A 23,852-nucleotide genomic window follows, 5' to 3' on the forward strand; every position below is an offset into this window, starting at 1 on the left:
CATGCATGGGATTAAAGCATATTTTAAGGGAAAGAAAGGTGAATCAAAGTAAGGATGGGTCATGGCCAAAAGGAGGGATGAAGGGATGAAAGGCAGAAAAGCAAAGGAGGGAGGGTGGGGAGAATGAAGAAAATGAAGGAAGCATTGATGGAAGAACAGAGTTAGCATTGCTCAATGATGACTGAGTGAAAAGAAGGAAGTACTGACAAGGGAAGTGCAGAAGGAAGAATGAAAGGAAAGATTAGTGAAGGAAAAGTACAAATGGAAAGGCAGGAGTGAGGAAAGATGGATGGGTGGAAAGAGCCATTGCGCCCTCATCCATCCAGAGGAAAAAGGGATGAATGGAAGAATAGATATTAGAAGGATGGATGGAAGAATAAAGAAAATACCTGAGCTACGAGCAGCTATAAAGGGCCCTTGCAAACCTGGCCACATCGGGGTACTGGCACATAAGACCATAACCCTCTAAAATAAAAAAAATATTTTTTGGGGGGGAGAATAATAATAAGAATTTCTACATAACAATAGAGACCTTGCAGCATTCTCTGCTTGATGCCTAATAAACCAAGATATTGGTGGAAGAAAAGTAGGAATTAAGAGGGAGAGAAAAGATGTGATAAAAATTGAGCAGCTAAAAGTGTTAGAGGAGCATGGCTGTTTTGAACCAGACAAACAGATGGTCAGGAGGGGTCAAAGGAGGTGACGTCAACAAGGACACAAAATATGGACAAGACAATGTGCTGATAACACAGTGGCAAGAAAAGGGGATGAAAAAGAAGGATGGATGACATGGAGGGATGAAAAAGAGATGGTGACGGAATGAGGAGGCAGCCAAAGACAAAGTGTAATTAACATTTGTTACGAGGGATGGACGTGTGTGTGTGCGCGTGTGAGTGCGTGTGATTGTTTGCGTACATGTGTGTTGGGCGGAGGAGGATCCATTAATAATTTATGATGGGATCAGCTTTTCAAAGCGTTCTCAGTGGTCGCGCTGGCTGCTTTTCCCTGACGTTTAATTTGTCTGAAAATCAGCAAGCGTGCAGTCTGATTATCACCTGCGTCTGCTTGACACTCAGGTGATATCACAAGCTGTTCACCCCAACATCGTGCTTTTAAATCATCCATCCAATAATTATTATTATATGAATTAATATACATAAATTATTTGAATATACACTGATAATTTGCACACATTCTTTGACCGTTTCTTTCACCCCTTACCTATTTATACTTGGAAGGGGATCTGGATGTGGACACAAGTCTTTGGAAGTTCTCAATTCCAGTCTTCATAAACTATTTTTGTCGTTGGTGTTGGGCTGGGGGCTCAGTATTCAATTATTTTGCTAGATTAAAAAAAAGCAATGTTAGTTTATTTACATTATATTTCATCAGAGTTCATTTCCCTTGATTCATTTCAACGCCATGAACCTAATTCCAGATCAACTTAATCGTTTGTGTCAAATAAGACATTTTACAATGAGTTTAGTAAATAACACATATTGCACAGTCTTGTCAAAATATTCATTCATTAATCATCCTACCCACTTATTCTCAGGAGTTGCTTGTTTCAGAGGTTACACAAAAAGTATTTGGAAAAAACACAATTCGTTTTGGGATGAACTTCACGCATGATCAGACAGTGAAAAAAATAAAATTATATACGTATTGCTGGAATTACAATTAAAGTGAGGAGAAAACGCCACAGGTCAATGCTTCCACCTACTGGTCGCTTGGAGTAACAAGCTCGTCACCTTAAAACCTGTTTTCATGTATCCATTCATTCATTTTCCATTCTGCTTAAGTTTGTAGGGATCTTGTTGCCTAAACCAGCGACAGTTCACATCGTCATCATCACTGGGTGGAAAATGAACCCACATTGCCAGCACCAATGTCAAGCGAGTGTGACCCTGCATCAAAAAATGTTCCGCAATATTTTCCTTGTGAAACATTGCGAAGAATATTAATTTGGATGTTGTAGAAGTTGCTTTATAGGTGTAAAAACCTCTTCTTGCATTCAGACTCTGTGAGCCGTGTTTATTAACTGACAGAATAACCTCGCAATGCGCATGACAGAAAAAGCCGGCAATCAGAACAGTATAACATGTAACTGAACGCGCATATGATAATGTGAATTATGTCGTCCTTGGAGAAAGCACTACAAACTCTTCATATAACAACTTTTTTTTTTGGGCTGGAAAAAATCCACAATGCATTGAAGCCACGGTAAACGAACCGCGAAGTAGCGAGGGATCACCGTATACATATATGTTCTGGGTCTTTTTAATGTCACTATGTGACAGTCACTTTGTGGAAACATCTGGAAACAACGCTGGAGCTGCTACTATGTGAGAATGAAGCACTCAGCATCTTCGTGCCCAAAGTAGAGGCTTTAATAGTAACCTTCTTCTCTATCTTCTCATCTGGTTGCAGGACGGTCAGCCTGGATGAGAGCGTAATAGACAGTGATTAATATGACAATTTATGAACAGATTAGTCCGCAGCAAACACACACAAAATACAACTTCCTGCTACACTTATGAATCTAAAACCTAAGTTGGAATGTTGATGTGTTTCATTTTCAGTCAGACATACCTTACAACATTCCAATAACATTCCTGCGGTACTTTGAGCCCAAACTACACTTGGAGTAGTACCAGAATGAAACTGATTGCATCATTTAGTGCAGGTATCGTCTGAAAACAATTTCACAAATGTGCAAACACACCCACCTAGCCTCATGTTTGCCTTGCAACAAGCCGTAGCCTTCCACAGTGAGAACAGCGCTACCCAGAGGCTTGTTGAGCTGGTTGGTGAAAGACACAATTGCAATGCACTCTTCCTTCACCTGGATTCTGTCCCCGCCTTCAACCTACACGAAAATCAGGGTGAGGAGGTTAGCTGGAACAAGTTGCGGTATTTCTTGTTACTGTAAATCAGTAAACAGATGACAGTCCAATTCTCAGCCATCATTTTCATTGTTCCTTACTCGTCAGTCAGCAGGACTGCACAAAACATTTCCATTGAACTGTGGAAGGGTGGAACGTTCACTATCAAAGCTCAATTTTGGCAATGTAGGAAATCTTCTAACTGAAATAAACAGTTTTCCAAAATATTCAAAGTTATTGAGACGCAATTGCATATTTGTGTTATTCTTAATAAACTACAAAATTGGTTGTTTGCAGACATTCCGACAAATAAATATTGTACTTCCTTCACCTTCCTTAGAGGAATTTGCTGTTGCAGAGTCCTGACTGAGTCTCAGAACAAAAAATGTTGCAGCATTTTCAACGCTGCCCACAGTTGTGCAAAAGGTTTGAGTCTGAATATTCGTTTCAATAGTTCTATTCAAATTGATGATTTGAGCTTACTAATAAACACACAAAAATCTCCGTCTCAAGATATATGATTATGGTGGGCCTTTGAATTTTTTTTTTCTAAATCAACACACTATTCAAGTTTCATTTTTTTAATTAAACTACAGAAAACTACAATATTCCAGACAGCATTGGCGTACTACTAAATCTGAGCAGGAAAGAGTACTACATGAGGTGGCAAACATGAAAAGCATATTTTTCAAGGACAGCTTCTCAGTAAATGCAAAGATAGGTTCGGTGTAATTTACAAGGAAGTATCTTGCGCACACTTTATGCTTTTTTTCCATACAGACTTGTTATTCTGCAACTACCGATGGAGAGCGCAAAATTAATATCAATAAGCATGATTCAAGGATGATTAAAGTGCATTTTTTCCCCCTATCTCATCCGTGGCTGCAGTCTGATTCAAATGATTATTCTTCTGGCAAGCATGAACTGTGAGAGTTTGTCATTTTGACTGACATTGTTTGGTTGTTAGCAATGTGACGCATAATAATCCACAAAACAATCTCCAGGGAATTTTGTTGAAGGCATGGAACATTTAGTGAGAACGCATTGCATTGCATTTTGGCCTGGATCTAGGTTGAAGTGTGGCTGCACTGATCCCATACATATTCATTTCCCCCCATTCGAGCTATGATACCCAGAAGAGCACCAATCATTGAGTGCCTGAAATGACCCAGACACACAGAAATGCAGAGTTGGGAAAAAATCAGGCAAAGTTGATACTACAGGACTCCAAATTGACCCTGATAGGTCCAAAATTCCCCTGTTCAATACACAATATATTGAGAAAATATTGTGTCTGTCATTTCAAAAAGGCTTATAAAAATGCACAAAGTGCCTCTCGCTGCTCTTCTTCTAAAAAGAAACTACAAGTAACTCTGCGAGAACAGAATTAATTGCAGCATCCATGTATTCGTCCATGGTTGGTTAGTTGTTTTCATCGCAACTACATATCCCTCCCCCAAACACATTGTTGCTTTGTCATTGGTCAGGTAACCTATGTGTACCTGTATGTTTATTTTTGGTGAGCTGAGGTTCAAGTCCTGTATAGCCAGGTCCCTCTCTTTTGTCTTTAAGTCCTTAATGACCACCGCCACCTTCACAATGTCATCACCTGCCAGGAAAGCCTCATACTTAGAGGGCGGAATAGAATGGTGGCGTATCAAATCTGCACAGAGACACAAAACAAAGCAAAATATGCAAACATTGTGCCAATGTTGGCTTTAATCAGTCACTGTGTCACTGGGACGGCTTACCTTCAAATGGCTGAATGCATACATCTTGGTGGCTCGTCCAGAAGCTTTTTTCTGGGCTGCTGTTGAATTTTTTTATCTGAGCGCTCAGGTGCTCCCTCAGGAGGCGTGCGCTGTTTGTTGGGTTTGTAACCGTCACTGTCAGGTTGATGCTCTTGCCGATAGTCGGCTCTCCATCTATGGTCAAGGTCACGTCCAAGCTGGACGCCTCTGCGCAGGAACAAAGACAGTAAAAAAAAGACAGCTATGTATATTCATATTAGATCAAACCTGTAACTTTAACTATCAGACCACATGTATGACGTTTGTTGTCATGAATTTACATTGTTCAGTTAGCAATTTATGCCAGGGATGGGCGACTGACAGCCCGTGTGTGAAGCCTTGATTAATTTTCAAATTTAATTTACTTTTTTTTTTTTAACATTAACTAATGAACATTTAATACTTTTTATCATCAAAAAAATACGGGGAGTGGTTGGGAAAAACAGGGAAAATCCAAAATATGGAGAAAAAAAAAGAAAGAACAAATTGGAACAGTGATTATGCAGGGGTTGAGTGTAGTTTTATGTTGTAATATTACCAATGACCACTAGATGACAGACATGTTTTACTTGCACTCAAACAGGGTCTTATATATGACAATGTGAGTAGGCCTAATACTATTAGGCAGTATTTGACAAACACATACATTACATTTTCACCAATGTATAGTAGTCTCAATATTAAAAATAGTTAAACAAAAATCTTCATTCTAATTGTACAGTGTACGCCAAAATCATTAACTCCATTAACTATAGTATATTACCTTGTTTGGGAGGACGAGGCCCGACAGAACGGCAACTGTATACTGTACGAAATAAGAGTACTCAATTACACAGTGAAAGACCAACAAAAAAGAGGATAAATGTTTGGTTCACTTTTCAAAATTAGAACAAAAACTGACAAAAAAAATCAAAACACCTTCATTGTTTTAGCCCTAGCATGAATAATAATAATGTGAAACAGTGAAAACAGCAACATGCATTTCTGAAGCGGGGCAAACCTGAGCAAACAGACAGCCGACTGAACCAGGCCTCAAAGAAGAGTCATATCTTACCAGCAGTGTATGTCAACTTACCAGGTCCGTTAAATGAACGCGTGCAATGGTCAGCAAATCCTTTAAATAAGAGTAGGCACAGGGTACAACTAAGTTAAAAGAACAAAGAACAGTCAAATCTTACCGGCAGTGTTTGTCAACTTACCAGGTCCGTTATTATCAAATGAACTCATGCAACGCTCAGCAAATCCTGTAAATAGAGTAGGCACAGGGTACAACAATTATAAAATAAGGTCCATTAAATGTTTAAAATGTGCAAAATTCTATCTACGATGTAGGATAAAAAGTTTAATAAGTCATTCGCTTTGGACTGAGTAAAGACATTTCTTAGAATGATTGATAAAAAGAATAGACCACACCCACAATTATCTAGAGTGGAAACAACAAAAGGTGGAGATGTCGACAGCCACTGACCTGAGTCTCCCACTTTAGATAATTGTTCTTCTGTAAACAAAATAAAAACAATTAAATAGCATGCTAATTGTACACTAATTTACTCCTTCATGGAAATCTTCCTACTTTTCTGTCTCTTATAAGACTCCGTCAGATCCTCTGGCACATCTGAGCCGATGCTCTTGGTCAAGATCAAGCGTCCCACCCACTGAGTGTCCACCTTCTTCCCCACCACTTTACCAGACCGCAGTATCATGCGTACGACGTCCGAATCAACAGAGGCATAAATGAAGGCAGTGTCATATGGGATGCCGAGGGAACGCCTCTGGATCGCGACCACAGGACAAGGACCACAGCGGTATATGCCTGCCGTGGGGACATGGTTATAACATTTCATTGGTAAATTGTACCAATTAAGTAATCAATTTATAGACATTTTAAAACATCTGCACACCTGCACTCATTTCTTGCGGAGTTGGGTCCACAACCTGCCAGCCATCAAATCCGGCATCAATGTCTGACCTCCTCATCCAGCACTCTGCCCACACATGGAAATTCCTGTGTGTGTACCAAGTTATAGGGAATACATGATTGGAATGGAAGTACAGATCTATTTAAGGGTGCTCCACAGGGGAACGGCTTAGACCCACTTATTTTCATTCAGTGTACAGCATGGGTGCTCAAACTACGACTTTTGGGGTGGAAAGTATTTGCTCCCTGACATCTTTCTTTACAATGACATACAAGAACAGGTATTTATAAACATTTCACATGGCCCAGGGTGGTGGAGAGGCAGTATGAAAACCCACACCGCTCATGGGTGTGGCGCCCAGAAAATGAAGTCTAAAAAGTGCTTCCATATGTGTGGTTTCAGTTTGCATACAATACTTTTTCAAAATAAACAGATACCAACCAAATACTGTCTTTTGATATCCCAAGCCTCTCCCCGGTGCTCGAGTAAAACTCTTCAGTGATCAGGTTTCCATCACCATCGTGGGCTGCGTTAAACACTGTCACCACCCTGGATGGAATCCCTAGCACCCGCATTACTGGACGTAAAAAAAAAAAGAAGGACCAAACTAAAAAATACAGTAGGTACTAACTTTTGCATGAACAAGAAGTAACGACAAAATAAAATATGAATGTAGCTCATTTAAAAAAGCACCTGTGCAGAAGACAGATGCAAAGACCCAGCACTGTCCGTAACGCACAGGGTTGCCTTTGGCTGCCATCCATCGGAGAAGGATGTCCGCACTGCCACTCCACTCTGTCGGATTGACACCATTTTTGAAGCTGCCCTTCCACCTCCCCTCCAGAACACCCATGTCATCACTAGAGTTCACCTTGCAGATGAACAAAAAGATGGAAGCGTAAAAAAAAAAAAAAATTCAAGTTTGTGTGTGCGTCTATTTGCTGAAAAAAAAATCATACTTGGGTGATGATTTTGTGTCTCACCATAGCACAGATGATCCTGCTCAGGTAGGCTGGGTCTGCTCTTCGAACGTAGTCTTTGTGACTGTTGCTGAGGTGTTGTGGACTGACTTGCAGCAACTGAAGACATGCCTCAAGGACTCCAGGCTCATACTGTGCATACATAAACACTGATTGAGTCTAATAATTGCTGTCTCTGAATGGCTTTATCAGGAGTGTCAAAGTTTTTGTCATGGTTTGCTGGATTCGGCCTACCAACATTCAGTTGACACAAGCAGGCTACATCATACATGTACCTGACTGAACGACCAAGGCTGCTGGCTAAAGTTGATGTTTGTGCCCATATAGATCATGCCATAATCATTCTTGATATACTCTTGACGTTGTGCATCCAGTGGCATGTACACTGGATCATCTTATCGGAGAGAAAACTGTACTCATTCCGCTGCATTGTGGCGACAATCGCAAGATGACTGCATGAGTCACAGCCCAAGACTCACCTTTGTGCCAAGGATTGCAGAGCAACACAAACATTCCTGCGACGTAGCTGCTTTGCTCGTGTGCACCTGATATGTGGACCAGGAGTTGGTAATGCGCCACAGAGGATAGCACAGGAGCACAGACGTGGACAGTGACGACACGACGACCTATGTTCCCTGGGTAGATTCGTGCAGACCAGCTATGCCGATCAGAAAACTTGTCTGAGAAGTGGACCAACATCTTTGCTGACATTTCACCTGTGACGATGGGAGGAAAAATGTAACCTTTGACCTTATAGTGATGCCAAGTACATAACCTGGCGAAGCCCTTGAGGACTTGTCTGCGATTAAGGGCTATATAAATAAACTTGACTTGAAAGAAAATAAACTTGTCACCATCATATACCCTCCCCCCCTGTTTTTTGGAATGTACAAACTCACCTAGCAAAACCTGCAGGGCCAGACACTCTGTGTTTGGGTTCCACATCCGTCCATAAAACAGCAGAGTAACTTTGAATGGCTTCCCTCGCCGGACCACCAGGTATTTGTCGCTGAGCCCCTGGGTCTCATGAGAAATGTGGTTCTCCTGGATCTCAAAGTTGACCAATTTCAGGCGTCTTTGGCCTCTGGTTTGGCCTAAAATGCCAGTTACCAAGAAACTGATCAAATGTAATCTTATGTAATATAATGTAATATAATATAATATCATATCATATCATCGTTACATAAATAAATTGAGTGCCCTTATTACAGTTTTTCACAGTTGCTTGTTACGTGGATCAAAATGTATTGTAACATTGCTGCAATTGTCTGCATTTTCATTCATTACGAAATGGTTGAACAAGTTGTCAGCATATTTCAACACAACCAATTAAAGTTTTTTTTTCTCAGCCAAGGCTTGGCTTTTTCCAATAAAGAGAAATTAGTGAAGCATTAGGTTAACTGATGACCAGTTTTCTCTTGTGTATGATGTGAATTTCTGATCTTTTTTAAATGGTAATTATATATATATATTTCATCTTCTACCTTTAAGTTAGGATTTGGCGTCAAGGCAGTCATAATACAATAAAGTACATAAATGACAGCGGCCTCAAACAAAGCACACTTACCTGCCCTGATTTCAAGTTTTAATGATTGGTAATAAACATTTCACCCAATAAACAAACGTTGAAATGCACGTAAAAAAGAATCACTTGTTTGCTAAACAAATCCAAATTTTTAAAAAGGGAGCGAGTAGAAGAAAAACATTGAAATTACCTGCACAGATAAGTTTAAAATCGGACGTGTTGAATACAAATCTTGTTTTTTCAATATTTTTGTTTATAAACATTAAAATATTTATTGTGTTGCTTTTTCAACATTATTGTTACAATTATTCAAATATCTAATTCAAACCTTATCTGGGGTTTAAAAGTTTGTTTTAATATTTTGTTTCATTCGTATGATGCACAAATACGTATTATATTTAAAACTAGTTAAGTCACCGACTGAAGAAAAATATTTCAAGGTGTATCTTTCGTTTTCATACTGCTTTTTGATTTATTGCACATTCATATCACCACGGTCGATCAATCGTTTTTTATTTACACACCTACGTGTTTGCGTAGCACATTGTCTGGAATAAGTTAAATGTTTGACTACGTGTGACAGGTTAAAATTCACCGCGTTCTGTTTCGTGAAAGAATACAAAGGCTCAAGACCTAAATGCATCATTTTGTTGTCGGACAAATGCACCAAAATAGAATGCAATAGGTGGCTTGCGGTGTGGCGCTTACCTGTTTGCGGCATGGCCTCCATTCTCTGACTGACAACCACAAGCACCAGGAGAGATAAAAAGACTCCACCCACCTTTTAATAACGATCTCACGTTTCCTCCTTTCGTATAAGCACCTCAGCAAAAAATGAAGGAATAAATATGATGCTAATACAAATAAAAACTCTACTTACAAAATAAATTGCATTTGTATTTATTCGCCACTAGGCAGCAGCACAACTCTGTTCAATAAGTTCCCCACTAAAAAATGACATTTTACAAGGTGTATTAATATTGGAATTCCAAAATACAGACACAATTTGGGTGGTATGCTGTGAAGCCGATTATTCCTATCTCAAGGCAAAATTGTATTCCTAATCATTGCTAACATTATAAATGACATAAGACATGTAAGACCAAATAGTTTATTTTCTCAATTAAAAAAGATACAAAAGAGTAGGAAGTGTTTCATGAAAGAAAAAAAAATCCACTTCATGAGCAAACCAATGAAAAGAAGACCTACAAAATATTTTGGCATTTCAGGATGGCATTTCAACTGTACTATTTAAAAGAATTCCCTAAAAAGCACTTTGAACCAGAATTGCAACCAAGACACAATCACTGTGATATAAATAGTTAGATTTTTAACAAAAACGTTCTCTTCACTTGGGCCAGAATAGCAGTTATTTTCAAAATAAGTAATTTTGAACACGTTTCAAAATGTTATTACTATACAAACTAATGCAGTCATCTTATAAGACGCAGAAGCCTTAGACGTGTCGATTAAATCACCCCCACCAAACGAAAGAATTCATTACGTGATCATTGCACCCTCCATATTTTTGAATTTCTCATTTCTGCATTGAAAGCACAATTTTAGTTTAGGTGTTCCAATAAGTAGTAATATTAATCTAAATTTTGTTTAACCTGTAAATGTATCCCCAAATATTTCCCAAATCACTTTTTTTTTTAAAATAAGTGGCTTTCCAAATGTTTGAAAAAGCTACCTTCATCCATCATCAAAGGGAACAATAATGGCAAATTGGGTTTTTCAGAAAACTGATTTTTGCAGATAACTGTGAATGAATGAATTTGTGAAAAATAACCCTCGTGAGGATAAAGCTGTTCAGATAATGGATGGATGAATGAACCCATGAAAAATTAACAAAATTGACACATCCAAACAAAACTACTGATAATGAAAGATGATTTAGTTCGGTGGTGGTCGACAACATACTTGCACATGTTAACGGCAGCTAAACGTCATACTTGCGCAGCGTTAATGAGGAAAAACCTGATTTTTCTTTTTTTAAAAGGACAGAGGCACCCTGAACACAGTTCACGTGCAGTGCTGAGGTTGATAAAACAGTTTGAAAATAAAGTGATGCAAGTGATGAGAATCAAAATTACAAACATGAGAAAACTTGCCGTTACTAGCAAATGCACATATTAAAATGCTAATAAAGGCTCACGCAAAAATACTCAAAGAATCATTTGCATGGATCATTCGAAGAGTCCCTTCCTGCTAGTAAGACCTTTAGAATCCCATCAAATAAAAACAATAAATAACAAATTCAACGCTGTAATAAAAGATAACTTTTCATCACACGTGTACACCCCCCCCAATCGTTTAGGAAGGGAAACAAAGCATATATAAATTAGAAGAAAAATGTTTTGATGCAAAAATTGGTAGACATTTTGCAAAGTGGCCAAAAGCCAAGTAGAAAACACTTATCGCTGTCCATTCCCAGCAAAATCCATCATGTTGTACATTGATGTGTCCCAACATGTGACCATTGATCACTGCGCTCATAATAACAAGTCTGCACAGTCACCACCTCAAGGCATCAAAATAAATTGACATATTTAAGCACAATTTCTTTTTGAAGAAAACAAAAACTCACACAGCCACTCAGCATTTTGAGGGCTCTTTGTTAACTCACCTTCCAAAATCATCCAACTTTTGCTCCACCAGCAAACGCAACCAGCACTGTTCCCATGAAACCCTGAAGATTGAGCTGGGCCAGGGTAAGCCTGGCTTGGCTCCAAACTCTCAAGTCACTTGCACGTGCCACCCAGCACATTAAAAACACTTCACAAAAACATACACACACACACGCACAATTTAAATATAGCTAAATCTGAGCTAAAGTCCAAACAGGAAGTGCTGTACAATTTGGGGGGTTGGGGTTTCAATTAGAATCATTTCAAGCAACAATATTGCGCAAGTTGCTTGATTGTCCAAAGTACTACAGCGGACCCTCGGAGCAGTCACAAGCAACACTTAGAAGTTAGAAGGAAGGATTAGAGACACAACGAGAGGGGATAAATCTATTCAATAATTTCTCGAGAATAATGTATACTCAATTTATATGCAGCTTGTAGCCCTTCAAAATCTGATTTTTCTTTGTACTCGTGAAAAGTATGCTCCCCGATTTGCTAGTTGACAAAAAGACTCAGCTCCAGCTACAAAAATACGTTGACACACACACCACAAAAACACAAGTGTGTAATATGCTAGTTGGTCATTAGCTCCGCCAAGAAATTACATCAAAACTACCACATTAATATACATTAATATATTTTTGTAGCATTAGACGTTAAATATCATATTGAAATGAAAGTACGTCCTTTTCACAACACCGGAACATCTAATCAAGCTGACAAATGTGTTTTTTTATCTACAATAAAATACACTCCCTTGATTTTAACGGGGTTTTTTTTCTCCTGCAAAAAATAATTACGTTATTCTCGAGAAATTACGATACCTATTACCGTGATTCTCAAAGTATGGTACGAGTACCACTCGTGGTACATGGAGTTTCTTTATAGTGTTACACAAAAAAATAAGTGAAATAATAGAATTCCAATTTACATTTAAAACAAAGTACAATCAAATATTAGAGCTATGCAATATCTTTTTTGAATCCAGTACTGTACACAGTTCCGTTGTATTTAACTTACGTACATAAACGCGCACTTTAGAACTAAAACCTCAGCCTCTCTTGTTTTTAGACTCCATTTTATCGTTGGCAATTCTGGTGGTACTTGGAGAGCTTGGTGTAAAATTTTGAGATTCCCTGATCAGTACGAAAAGTCGTTATTTTAGGACAAAGTTTTGTGTGCGTGTGTGTCAGGTTGGTATTTTTACGAGTGGGAGATTTGTTTGATTTTAATGCAAAGATTAAAAATGTAAATTAAATGTTATTTAAACAACTCACCTCCACCTTACTTCAAACTTTTATAATAACGAACCAGTTAACTTTTTAACAAAAGGTGGAACCTCCGAGGGTCCACTGTACTAGTCTGACTTTTCCCAGACCTACAATCTCCCCAACCGCCCAACCCTTGTCTAACTCTCCCCCAAAACTTGTGACAAGTCACCAAAGTCACAGTCAAACAGTTCAGTGACGCCCAAGTCATCCTCCAGGCCAAAGTGGTATTTGGGGTTATGAGGTGGAGACAAATTGATGAAACCGTCCAATGGGAGCGGAAGGCCGTCTCCCTGGAGGAAGTCCGTGGAGAAGTCAAAGTCTGCCATGTCCCCCAGGCCTGAGAATGGGTCGCTGTTCATAAGGGATTCTGCCACAGAAAAGGAATGAATGAAAAAAGCAGTGTAAAACAAAAGTGGTGGGGGAAAAAAAACATTTGATACTGACTTAAAACATTGCCTGCACAGTTAAAAGAATTAGAATTGGTGTCCACCTGTTGCCCTAAAATTCGCAAGCAAAAAATATTACATCTAGAATTTGTGGTTCGATTTCTTGATAAATTGTACTGTGTCAGACAAATCCTATCAGAACTGTGTGATAACTTGAATTTGACATATGGCAAGTAATTTTTTTTCTGTAATATTTCAACCTTAAGTTGTTAAACTTCAAATTCAAGTGTTTTCAACATTGATCTAAAATGAAAAAGTGATGTGCACTACTTCCTCCAACAACGTGACTGAAAACAGAGGCGCTGGTTTACACGCACCTGTTTCCGCACCCAACAACAGCGCCGAGGATTCTGGCTGAGAAGCTGCTGTTAGCGTGGACGACGTGGACACAGGGGATGACAAAGCCACTTCCAGAGCTACGGAGCTTCTGTCTTTGCCGGGCGTCGAGCGGCCGGCTCGTGCGTGCGGCGGGGGGTCACAGCTCGTTTTCGAGGGACTGCTTTCTGTCACGGGGCTGCAAACCCCAGAGCTGTCGTCCGGGCAGAGGAAGACGTCAATGGCGCCTCGTGTGCTCTTCAGCGACACCTGGTAACCCTGAAAGTGGCATAAGGAAGGTGAAATTTGGCTGATGTGAATTTTGATGAAGATTTCAGGCGTCTACCTCGCTGGGGTCTGAGACTTGCATCTGGGTTTCTGGTGGAGCTCGGATCACCATGACTAACTGGTCGGGCGTATCGAACGATGTCCTCAAATCCTGGCAGCGCACATAGCCCAGCGTGACGGAGAAGCGTTAAGGACCACAATGCTCAGAGGACTCATGCTAATGCTGCATTCGAGGAAGGTGGGAATATTGTGAACATTTAGGATTGTCAAAAGGATATCTTTTGTTCTGTGGCTCCTCTGTGAGTAGTCGGAGCTGAAGATTGCATTTGGAGATGAGCTTATCCAGCTGCTCCTCAGCTGCAGAGAGGTCGCACACTTCCTTCCGCAGCTCCTGCTGAAGGGCGAGTGACTCCCCGTCGACACGGTTCCCACTGTGAAGGACGAGCAAGCACGGGTTCTTCGGTTTAAGCCCACCCTTTGGCTATGTTAGTTAGCCACACACATTTTGGACTCACAGCCACTGGATGTGGTTCTTGGACTTTTTGGAAATGAGCTGGATCCCTTCCAATACATTGGTGATATCATAGATGCGCCGCTTCTGCACATCCAGAACCTGCGAGGCCCAATTCAGGTCCACCACGCCGTCAGCTGACTGGGACAGGAGGTCCAGAAAGCGCTTGGTGGTCAAGTTCAAGGACGTGTCATAGCGAGACTTTTCTGTAACGGTTCGAGGAACTGGGAGGAGAAAGAGCACAAAACATCACCCTGTTGACTCTGCAGACCATCTCATAACTCACCTAAAATACTTTTAATTCACCGTTTGTGGCATATGAGTTAAGCAGCAAAATTCACCCATTTTTATCCATCTCAGGGGGGTGGCTAGTGTGTGTGCATGTGTGTGTGTGTTTATACCTCTGGGAGGGGCAGGTGTGGAGGGTGGCGCACGGCCTGAAGATGGCCGGGACGTACTAACATACTGATGGTCGCTGTCCAGGTCCAACTTCCTCTTAACCTGAGGAAATGCAAAAGAGGAAAATAAGAAGGTGAGGATCAGGAGACGGGAAATGATTTAAAAAAGAATTTCCTCCCAAAAAATGTGAATATAGCAACAGATTGTCAACTACTACAACAGAAAGAAACAGAGAATGGGAGAGGCGTGGTCCACCCTGGATTGGTTGCTCGTTAATCATAGGTTGGAACAGTGTTTTCAGTGAAAAATATAACAGAAATTGCTATTAACAGTGGGAATGTACCGTGATGCGCTTAATGATAGTTCATTCATATATATATATATATATATATATATATATATATATATATATATATATATATATATATATATATATATATATATATATATATATATATATATATATATAAGCCCATGAGCACATAACATATGATAAACAAGCATTCACATTCGCAACTATGCAAGATTTCATGCAAGTTGAGGGGTACCTTAACTCACAATTGCCTAAACGTCTGAGGCTTTGGCATTTTTTTCCATGAGCCAAAATTTTAGACAGCGGTGAGCTTAAGATATACAGACTGAAGTAGTAAAAGAATGGTGTAACTAAAGCATATTCATGATGTAATACAATTAGTTTCAATGGGCAAGTGTCTATAAGGCGAGACCCTGTGTGATACTGTCACATATAAGCAAGAACCATTTTGGTCCAATATCGGTCTATGACAAATGTTTAGATTTGCGAATGTGAAACTCTCGAGCTTAACTTGCTATTGGAAACTAAACGGAAACTCTGAGAAAATTCTCCACACTTTTGCAACGTGACAAAACACCAAAAGGGATTTAGCCCATGCCCACAAGTCCTCACCGATGGTTTTCCCAGTGATGGCCTTCTCTTCTCTTGGAAGGCCACATCAGCAGTTCCCTGTGGTGTAGCAAACAGCAGGATTTCTCCCGTGCTGGAGGGGGCGGCATCCAGGTGGAGACCCTCATTGCTGGGGCTGGTGATGATGACTATCTGGTGGTCCTGACCCAGACCGACACCATCGGGGTTGAGCAAAGTCTCGAAGTCAGCCAATAGATCCTCAGACGTGCGGCCTGTTATCAGAGTCTCTGACATGGCAGGGGTCTCTTACAGTTTGCAATGTCACAACGAGATGCACTCTGACTTCTCAAGTGCTCCACTTAGAAGGTCCTCTTATCAGTGAATAAGAAGCCACGTGATGATCGTTTGCCTTCAAGTGTCCTTGAGCAACTTGTGGACAGATTTTCAAGAAGTTCCTCATGAATCTGACACCCAAATTGTAATCCCACTTCGAGGGAAACAGCAAAGACGGGATGCCCAAACAAATGTATTTAGAATAGAATAATGCCAGACACGTACCAGCTCGCGAAGCCAGGTGTGGCGTTTAAGCACACAAAGAAGTCGAGAGTCAAAAGACCAGATGGATAGCGAGCTAGCATGCTAATCTTTTGTTTTCACCTGCGGTTGTCAGCACGAGACCAGGCCCCGTCAACAAGCATGCTAACTAGGAGCTAGCCGCTTCTAGGGACGACGCGAAGTGCACGAATTCGAGGACAAAGTCGCCGTTTGCGTCTTGAGAGCAAGAATGCAACACCGGAAACGACATCAAGTTGAATGAAATGTCGTGTAAAACTTTGCGGCAGTTTTACAGGAAGGGTCAAGAGCACTATGCAACACCAATAAGACAGTTGCTTCACCTTGACCAAATAGTTTCCGTTATGTTCGGACGATTTTAAGTAAATGTACGTTGTGTGGAACATTAATAAATGACGTTCTATTGTGGATCATGCAGTAGGTCATATTAGCATGCTAGCGCTGTTATTAGCACCAATCGCCCTCGGTTTGTACGAGAAGCTTTCTGACTAAAGTGCACATTTAAAAATAAAGAAAATAAAGCGTCCTGTAAATTAACGGATCAGCTAAATCAGCATCTGCTAATGCACATGAAGCTCACAGCGGGTGCGATCCATTCTTAAAACCGTCTTCGCTGCCCGGTGTTTGTCCGTAATTGTTGTTATTGTCCCAGCTGATCGAGATCCAAACAAGGATGGGACACTTTTCGCGCGAAATCTTTTTTGCCGCGAAATTGACACGTGCGCCTGTCTGGGGACTCTCATTGGTCGAGAAAACGAGTTCCCCGCGAGGCGAGTTGAGCGTGCTCTGATTGGTGGATTTTGTTGTCAGTCATTTTATCGATCGCAAATTTGTCGATACAAATACGCATGTCATCCAGTCCAGTGGCATTTACGCTTAACCATCGTAAATTGACATGAATGTACGCTTCCAAAAGACATGTACAACATCTATGGAGTTATTTTGCATTCACGCCTCGATTGTGATATTTTCGGTTTCATTTTTAAAAATGAAATTAAAAAACGGAAAATATTGTACTACAACAATATTTACAGTATTACGCAGTTGTTACTTAAATTTAATCGTCAAATATTCACTTGCTAGTCCGTAGTTCCCAACATTAGTTCTCGTGCTACACACATTTGACAGCTGGGAGGAGCGCATTCAATCCAACAGACTGTACTAGTCAAATGCCGAACGCCCGGTCGTGGAAATGCAAGATGGCGCAGGCTATATTTGAGGTGCTCGAAGGTAAGAATAATGTGTTAATATCATGCCACTATAACCTTAACGGCTCGGTGGTGCATTTTAAATCAATGTGATTTATCAGCACAATTCTATAATGTATAATACCCAACACAAATTAATATCTGGCTGGTGTTTTTGTTACGACACCACGTATAATTTAGTTCAAAAAGGATAAACGGGCTACTAGGTAATGCATAAATTGAATGTCAGATGAGATGCTTCCACAAAATCATATTTCAAATGATACATCACGTGCAATTCTGTAGGTCTACCTATTTTATCGTGGTGTGTTATTACCTGTCTATGGTTTTAGCTATTGGATAATGTACAGTAATTATACACAATACACATCTGAAGGCATACAGCTTGATTCAAAATTACACGTTGCGCCTGGTGGAGAAGCAGATTGTCATTCACAAGACTTACTTTTCAATGATGCACCAATGCATGTAATCCAATGAACAGGATTGACATTTCTCTCCAGGCATGGACAATCAGACAGTCCTGGCGGTCCAGTCATTGCTGGATGGTCAAGGGGGTGTTCCTGACCCTAATAACCAAAACGTCTCTGGGACGCCAGCTATTCAGTCCATGGGTTCGTAAATGGATGCTTGCATACGTACAATTTTCTGTTTCACTGTACACACATCTATTTTTTCCCCATAGATGATGAAGATGTGTTCTTGTGCGGAAAATGTAAGAAGCAATTTAATTCCCTGCCAGCCTTCATGGCACACAAACGTGAGCAGTGCGGGTCGAATGCCCCTTCTTTGTCGACTGTGTCCTTGGCCTCCACCAATGCCTACACATCGGTTCCCTCCATCACGTCAGGACCTAATGCCAACAGGCAGGTGAGAAGACAGCGTCAATCAAAAGGAAAATCATACATGATGCAAATTACTTCTGTAGCACAAAAGTCCCAACTTTTTCTCACGATATTTCAACGTCTCATAAATACAATTGTATTAATCGTAATGCCATGGCTATGTTCTGACAGAATTAATTTTGTGGGTCCCAAATATAGATAAGGTTATGGCACGGTTGGGAAGCATAGAAATAGAATGCTGCTTCACTCTGTTTTGGTAATTAAAGTTTACCTGGTGGAGGTGTTTCTCGACCTTATCTCGCGTTACTAAAATTTGTGTGTTTTATGTTCATCCTGCAGGTGTCCACCTACATCACAGTGCCACCCTCCCCTCTAACACACACGCTGGTTCAAGGCAACGTGCTGGTCAGTGATGACATTCTTATGTCTGCCATCTCAGCTTTCACCTCCATTGACCAGCCAATGACTACTATGCAGACACCCGTACAGGTAACACAATTTACATCACATTTGACTAAATTAGAACCGTTTTGCTTTAACTCCTTTATCATTTGCCTTTCCAGAGTAACCCAGGCATGCATACAGCTGGCGTATCATACCTTCAGCACCACCACCCTCACCATCAGCCCACTCACACACTTCCTCAGAGCCAGACACCAGCCCACCCACTGCCAGCAGGACAACCTGGCCAGCAGCCTCTTGTATCTTCACACGTCCCCGCCAGCCATGGCAACTCAGTAGTTCAGGTCTACAGCACACTGCCCCACATGGTCGGTGGCGGTAATGCAGACATTCACCCGCTGGGTCTGCATCCATTCCATCCTGTACAAGTGAGTAGAGAACAATGGCTTTAGAAGTGTTTTGTGGGTTCACGTCAGGTAATTGTACACTGTGAATAAATTATTGAATTGTGAATCACAAATATGCTAGGGTTTACTGTAGTCCAATACAAGAGCCATATCAAAAGTGTTCACTTTGAAGGAGATTTTCCAGTGTATGATTTGTCATCATGACACTGTTATATGGCATAGGTGCCCAGCCAGTGTGTGGAGAGTCAGTCTTTCACCACGCCTCCTGTCTACAGTCCGGGAAAGCTGGGCATCAAAACCAAGACGTGTAGCATTACCACCAACATAGCTGAGCTGGGCGAGTTTGAAAAACTCATTGGCCCAAAACGGCCTCGAAGTAGCAAAAAAAGCTCAGATGGAGTTATAGGTATGTATGTGTATGGTTCCTATGTATGCAGCTTCATTTTAGAATGGAGCCAGCACTGGTACACCAATAGATCAGGATTATAGAATTGTGATTTAAAACATCATTGTTTATTGCTAGTGATGTCTACTTCAAAGAAATCTGGTGGTATCACATTTTTTACACTTTGTACATTAAGTATTTGTGCCACCTGTCATTCAGTGGGCAAAGAAGGTGATTTGAGGTACAGGTATTACTTTTGGACGACGCACCAGCCCTTATTTGCGGTGATGTGTCATCGAGCAGAGGCCACTTTTTGAGGCATACGCTTTCGACTACTGCCACTGATGCTACACCAAATAACTTAAAACAAACACATTGGCTTAAAAAGTTGAGGTGAACGATGCATGTTCGAGTGTGAAGTATGTTCCTTTTGATTTTCCTCAACAGAGTCGCTGAAATCCAAAGGCCCAAAGCTGAAGTGTAATTTCTGTGACAAAATCTTCTCCAAAAATTTTGATCTTCAGCAGCACATTAGGAGGTGAAGTACTCATTTAAAGACGTACTCGCTCTTATTACAGAAAGAACTCACTTCCTCACAACTTTGCCATACTTTTTTTCCCCCTCAGTCATACAGGAGAGAAACCATTTCAGTGCATCGTGTGCGGCCGAGCCTTTGCCCAAAAGTCTAATGTGAAGAAACACATGCAGACACACAAGGTCCTCAGTGATTTGTCAGTACTCTTCTGCATTATTGTAACATGCAGTGGTCTAAAACTGCACTTTCTACTGTTGGTCATTCCTTTGTGGTATGAAAGCAATACAATCCAACACAGACTTCGTAAAGATATGATTCCTCTCGTCATTAAGGTGTGGCCTATGGGTGTGGCCAGCACAGTGTCAAGGCTGCCTATCACCATAAAGGTGGTGCCGGTGGCAGCCAACGAGGAGGAGGAGGAGGCCGGTGGGGACCAGCAGCGGCAATGTGAACTGGAGGAGGCGGACACCCAAAGCCAGATGTCTCAGGAAGACGACGCAGCCGCAATGGGTACATTAAAACCGCTTTAATGGAGGAATTCACTTATATTTTGCGTCATGTCAACTCGAGTGTCATTCACAACTACAATATATTCATCTGCAATAAAGTGAGGAGGAGAAAGTAAAAATTAATCTGGAAGATACTCAGTTATAGATACCTGAAAAAAAAATCTACTTATGGAGAGTAACAAAGTATTTTTGAACTTCATTACTTCCCACCACAATGCCCATAAATGACAGGTTTGGCTACAGAAACTTCAGGGGAAGCAGAGGAAATCGTGCCAGAAGCCCAGGCTGACGTAGAGGCCGCTTGTGGCGACTCTGTGCCCTCCCAGCCTCAGAATCAAGACGGTCCAGGTCAGACCAAACAGATTGTGGTGGTCGACAGCTCCTACCAGTGCCAGTTCTGCTCGAATAAGTTCAAGACCTACTTCCAGCTGAAGTCCCACATGACCCAACACAAGGGAGAGCAGGTGAGCTAAGGCCCAATGATGTGGTTCTTATTTACTGTGAGGTGTCATCAATTGTAGCAAACATATGGTATGACGTGTACACGTCAAGATCAATAATTAGTGCTGCTTCCTCTGTCAGGTTTACAAATGTGTGCTCAAGTCCTGCTCCCAGACCTTCCAGAAACTGGATCAGTTCTTGGAGCACATCAGGACTCACCAGGAGCAGCTGACCTACCGCTGTCACCTCTGCAGCAAGGAGTTCCCCTCTTTGTTTGAACTGGGAGTCCACCAGTACTCCCACTGCTTCAGCCCACAGCAGAACCCACGCAAGGAAACCACATTCTACAGGTTGGTGGACCTTCGTGTAGCACTGTGCCTGCAACTGCTCTAAGTCATCTGCCTGTTTCTTGTTCATTGCACTTGTCTGCAAGCACTAATGACTTCAACAAAAGCGAATTTGTTTTAACACATGCGGATTTGTCCACAGAGTACGATATTTCATATTTATGATTGGCAGGTGAGGGTTTCATAAGGTGGTAAATGCAACCTCCAATTAAAATCTCAGTCATTCTGAATCATTCACAGGTGGTAAATAGTTGAAGCTTTGGCAGGGGTCAGCTTTTATGAGCGTTCTCTGTTGTCTTCAGGTGTGTGAAATGTCAAAGCAGATATTCCACCCAAGAAGCTCTCGAGCAACACCTTCTGACCGCTACACACAACTTTCCATGCCCACACTGTCAAAAGGTACCACACACACAAAGGAAGCGTGATGCCTAATAATTATGAAATACTTAATAATAATGAAAAATAATAGATGTTGCTACTATATAGTTGTAAGATAATTATTTTTTCCCAGTAAAGAGAGAAATAGCTTACCTAGCTGGCAGTTTCTGCTGTCATTCCAGCCTTCGTAACTGAAAGCAGTTGATCGGGTTAGGAAAACCTTCAAAGTAAGCACTGCACTCCTCAGGTGTTCCCGTGCGAAAGGTACTTCAGACGCCACCTCCCCACTCATGGGGTTGGAGGGAGGTTCAAGTGTCACATCTGCAAGAAAGTCTTCAAGACAGAACACTACCTCAAACTTCACACAAGGATTCACTCAGGTGTGTAAGACGTCCTAAGATGGAATACCGTCATTGACTCGCTACGGAACGTAGATCACGATCACTTGGAGAGAATTTGTAACTGCTTTTTTTAAAGCCAGTGGGGGGCTGAGTAGGTTGTCCGCAACTACTGGACTGTTTTGAAAAGTGAAACTAGGGACTAAATGTTGGCTAAGAATTTGAGTTAGATACACGTTCCTCCATTTTTCAGGGGAAAAGCCATATAAATGCTCCGTGTGTGAAGCCACTTTCAACAGGAAAGACAAAGTCAAGCGCCACATGCTCATTCATGAACCCTTCAAAAAATACAAGTGTCCTTTCAGGTAAGGGGGCAAAAGTCAATAAAATATAAAGTATAGATTTTTTTTTTTTTTTAATCACAGCCTTCATCTCGCTTTTTTCCCCCCCAATTAGGACTCATGTAGGCTGCACCAAAGAATTCAACAGACCGGATAAGCTAAAGGCACATATTCTTTCACATTCAGGTCAGTAGTTTGTCCACTTCATGAATTTAACGCTTACTACACGCCCGTACATTGATATAGATTTTACTGGATTAAATATGAAATATTGGAAAGAAAATTTGAAACTGACACATACTCTGGTACCTATTGATGGGAACATTCATTTAAATTAAATGTTAATTTAAGCTTGGTCCAGAACAAATTAAACTCCCAACTCAAGGTACCATTGTACTTTAAATGTTCTTCTTGTTGGTCCAAATTGTAACATAACGGGTAATAAAAGACAAACCAATAACAGTTTTTTGCTCTGGCAATACTTTCCACAGTGAGATTCATATCCCGGTGACGTCTCCACCTGTGTTTTTACCTCCAGGCATCAAGCCCTTCAAGTGTCTGTTCTGTCAGAAGGCGTTCAGTCGCAGGGCTCACATGCTCGAGCACCAGCAGTCGCACACTGACAATTATCGCTTCCGGTGCTCCGCCTGCAACAAAGGCTTCTCCAGACAGAGTTACTATAGAGACCACAAATGTTCAGGAGCTGGGAACGGAAAGAGACACGACAGCGAGAGTGCAGAGGAAGACGTGGAGCTGGACAGAGGGGACGAACAAGTTGGGAGGAGCTGTGACCATCTTACAAGGCAGACAAGGAGGTTAAGGACCAGCAGACATGAGTCGAGGGAAGGTGACAACCCGGAAGAGGTGGGAACCGACGCAGATGAGGGAGAACAGAACTCAACAAATGAAGGCGGTCAAGCTACATCGGCTGTGGCCGCCAGTGAAGTTGACGGACTTGAAGGGGATGCATCACAGTAGAGAACTCATGAACTCATTGAATGCTATGTTTGTGGATTTAAGGATGAATGCGTAAATGTTCACTGGATGTGCAATAAGTATTTTGTTTTATATTAAAACATGATTAAACAAACTTAGAAGTGGTAGTTTTTTTCTGTTACATGGGGGAGGGCAGGAATTCCATTGAGTTTTAAAGGTTGAGTTGCCACCACACACAACAAACAGTCGAACACACACGTGATCAGATTAAAAAAAAAAAAAGATTCCAATGATACTCCATTCACTCTCATTGGAAATGTTCCCAAAACAAAATCCCCTTCTGCGGAGGTTATGTTAACATAAAT

The 23,852-nt window shown here is 41.1% G+C and overlaps 3 protein-coding genes across 4 annotated transcripts; 1 reads left to right on the forward strand and 2 right to left on the reverse strand.

Moving 5' to 3' along the window:
- Window positions 1-2,013: 2,013 nt before the first annotated feature.
- LOC148402564 (protein-glutamine gamma-glutamyltransferase 5-like) lies at window positions 2,014-9,925 on the reverse strand. 2 transcript variants are annotated; one of them, XM_088369728.1, is made up of 17 exons: window positions 9,808-9,925; window positions 8,474-8,668; window positions 8,054-8,290; window positions 7,850-7,968; window positions 7,578-7,706; window positions 7,288-7,465; window positions 7,036-7,171; window positions 6,577-6,680; window positions 6,249-6,488; window positions 6,144-6,173; window positions 5,875-5,919; window positions 5,751-5,789; window positions 5,439-5,480; window positions 4,637-4,843; window positions 4,388-4,548; window positions 2,730-2,869; window positions 2,014-2,440 (listed from the first exon to the last, which is right to left on the reverse strand). In XM_088369728.1, the coding sequence occupies exons 1-17, from the start codon at window positions 9,827-9,829 to the stop codon at window positions 2,290-2,292; spliced, it is 2,175 nt and encodes a 724-aa protein (XP_088225854.1). In that variant the 5' UTR covers window positions 9,830-9,925; the 3' UTR covers window positions 2,014-2,289. The 2 variants fall into 2 exon arrangements, with proteins under 2 accessions (XP_088225854.1, XP_088225855.1); XM_088369729.1 differs by lacking the exon at window positions 5,875-5,919.
- A 3,088-nt stretch (window positions 9,926-13,013) lies between these two features.
- Window positions 13,014-17,296, reverse strand: e2f1 (E2F transcription factor 1). Its single transcript, XM_088364808.1, has 7 exons — window positions 15,885-17,296; window positions 14,962-15,061; window positions 14,565-14,784; window positions 14,328-14,480; window positions 14,108-14,222; window positions 13,764-14,040; window positions 13,014-13,367 (listed from the first exon to the last, which is right to left on the reverse strand). Exons 1-7 carry the CDS (start codon window positions 16,134-16,136, stop codon window positions 13,138-13,140), a joined length of 1,347 nt encoding a protein of 448 aa, XP_088220934.1. The 5' UTR covers window positions 16,137-17,296; the 3' UTR covers window positions 13,014-13,137.
- Window positions 17,297-17,489: 193 nt separating this feature from the next.
- Window positions 17,490-23,648, forward strand: znf341 (zinc finger protein 341). The gene is made up of 16 exons (XM_088364800.1): window positions 17,490-17,645; window positions 18,127-18,237; window positions 18,309-18,493; window positions 18,808-18,957; window positions 19,032-19,298; window positions 19,500-19,683; window positions 20,110-20,200; window positions 20,289-20,379; window positions 20,530-20,707; window positions 20,938-21,170; window positions 21,289-21,497; window positions 21,797-21,893; window positions 22,120-22,252; window positions 22,464-22,575; window positions 22,667-22,737; window positions 23,090-23,648. The coding sequence occupies exons 1-16, from the start codon at window positions 17,585-17,587 to the stop codon at window positions 23,527-23,529; spliced, it is 2,613 nt and encodes an 870-aa protein (XP_088220926.1). The 5' UTR covers window positions 17,490-17,584; the 3' UTR covers window positions 23,530-23,648.
- The last annotated feature ends 204 nt before the right edge of the window (window positions 23,649-23,852 follow it).

The sequence above is a fragment of the Syngnathus floridae genome, chromosome 2 (genome assembly GCF_059516105.1).
Source record: "Syngnathus floridae isolate MCC-2025c chromosome 2, RoL_Sflo_1.0, whole genome shotgun sequence".
Classification (NCBI taxonomy): Eukaryota; Metazoa; Chordata; class Actinopteri; order Syngnathiformes; family Syngnathidae; genus Syngnathus; species Syngnathus floridae.

Coding starts and splice junctions, on each gene's coding strand:
- e2f1 (XM_088364808.1), bottom strand. CDS start 16,136: ATGTCAGAGACTCTGATAACAGGCCGCACGTCTGAGGATCTATTGGCT. Junction 15,062..15,884: donor CATCACTGGGAAAACCATCG/GTGAGGACTTGT, acceptor GCATTTCCTCAG/GTTAAGAGGAAGTTGGACCT. Junction 14,223..14,327: donor GAGGAGCCACAGAACAAAAG/ATATCCTTTTGA, acceptor CTTCTCCGTCAC/GCTGGGCTATGTGCGCTGCC.
- znf341 (XM_088364800.1), top strand. CDS start 17,585: ATGCCGAACGCCCGGTCGTGGAAATGCAAGATGGCGCAGGCTATATTT. Junction 20,708..20,937: donor AGACGACGCAGCCGCAATGG/GTACATTAAAAC, acceptor CATAAATGACAG/GTTTGGCTACAGAAACTTCA. Junction 22,576..22,666: donor AAATACAAGTGTCCTTTCAG/GTAAGGGGGCAA, acceptor CCCCCCAATTAG/GACTCATGTAGGCTGCACCA.
- LOC148402564 (XM_088369728.1), bottom strand. CDS start 9,829: ATGGAGGCCATGCCGCAAACAG. Junction 6,681..7,035: donor ATATCAAAAGACAGTATTTG/GTTGGTATCTGT, acceptor GTACACACACAG/GAATTTCCATGTGTGGGCAG. Junction 5,481..5,750: donor GCGTTCATTTAACGGACCTG/GTAAGTTGACAT, acceptor TATTTCGTACAG/TATACAGTTGCCGTTCTGTC.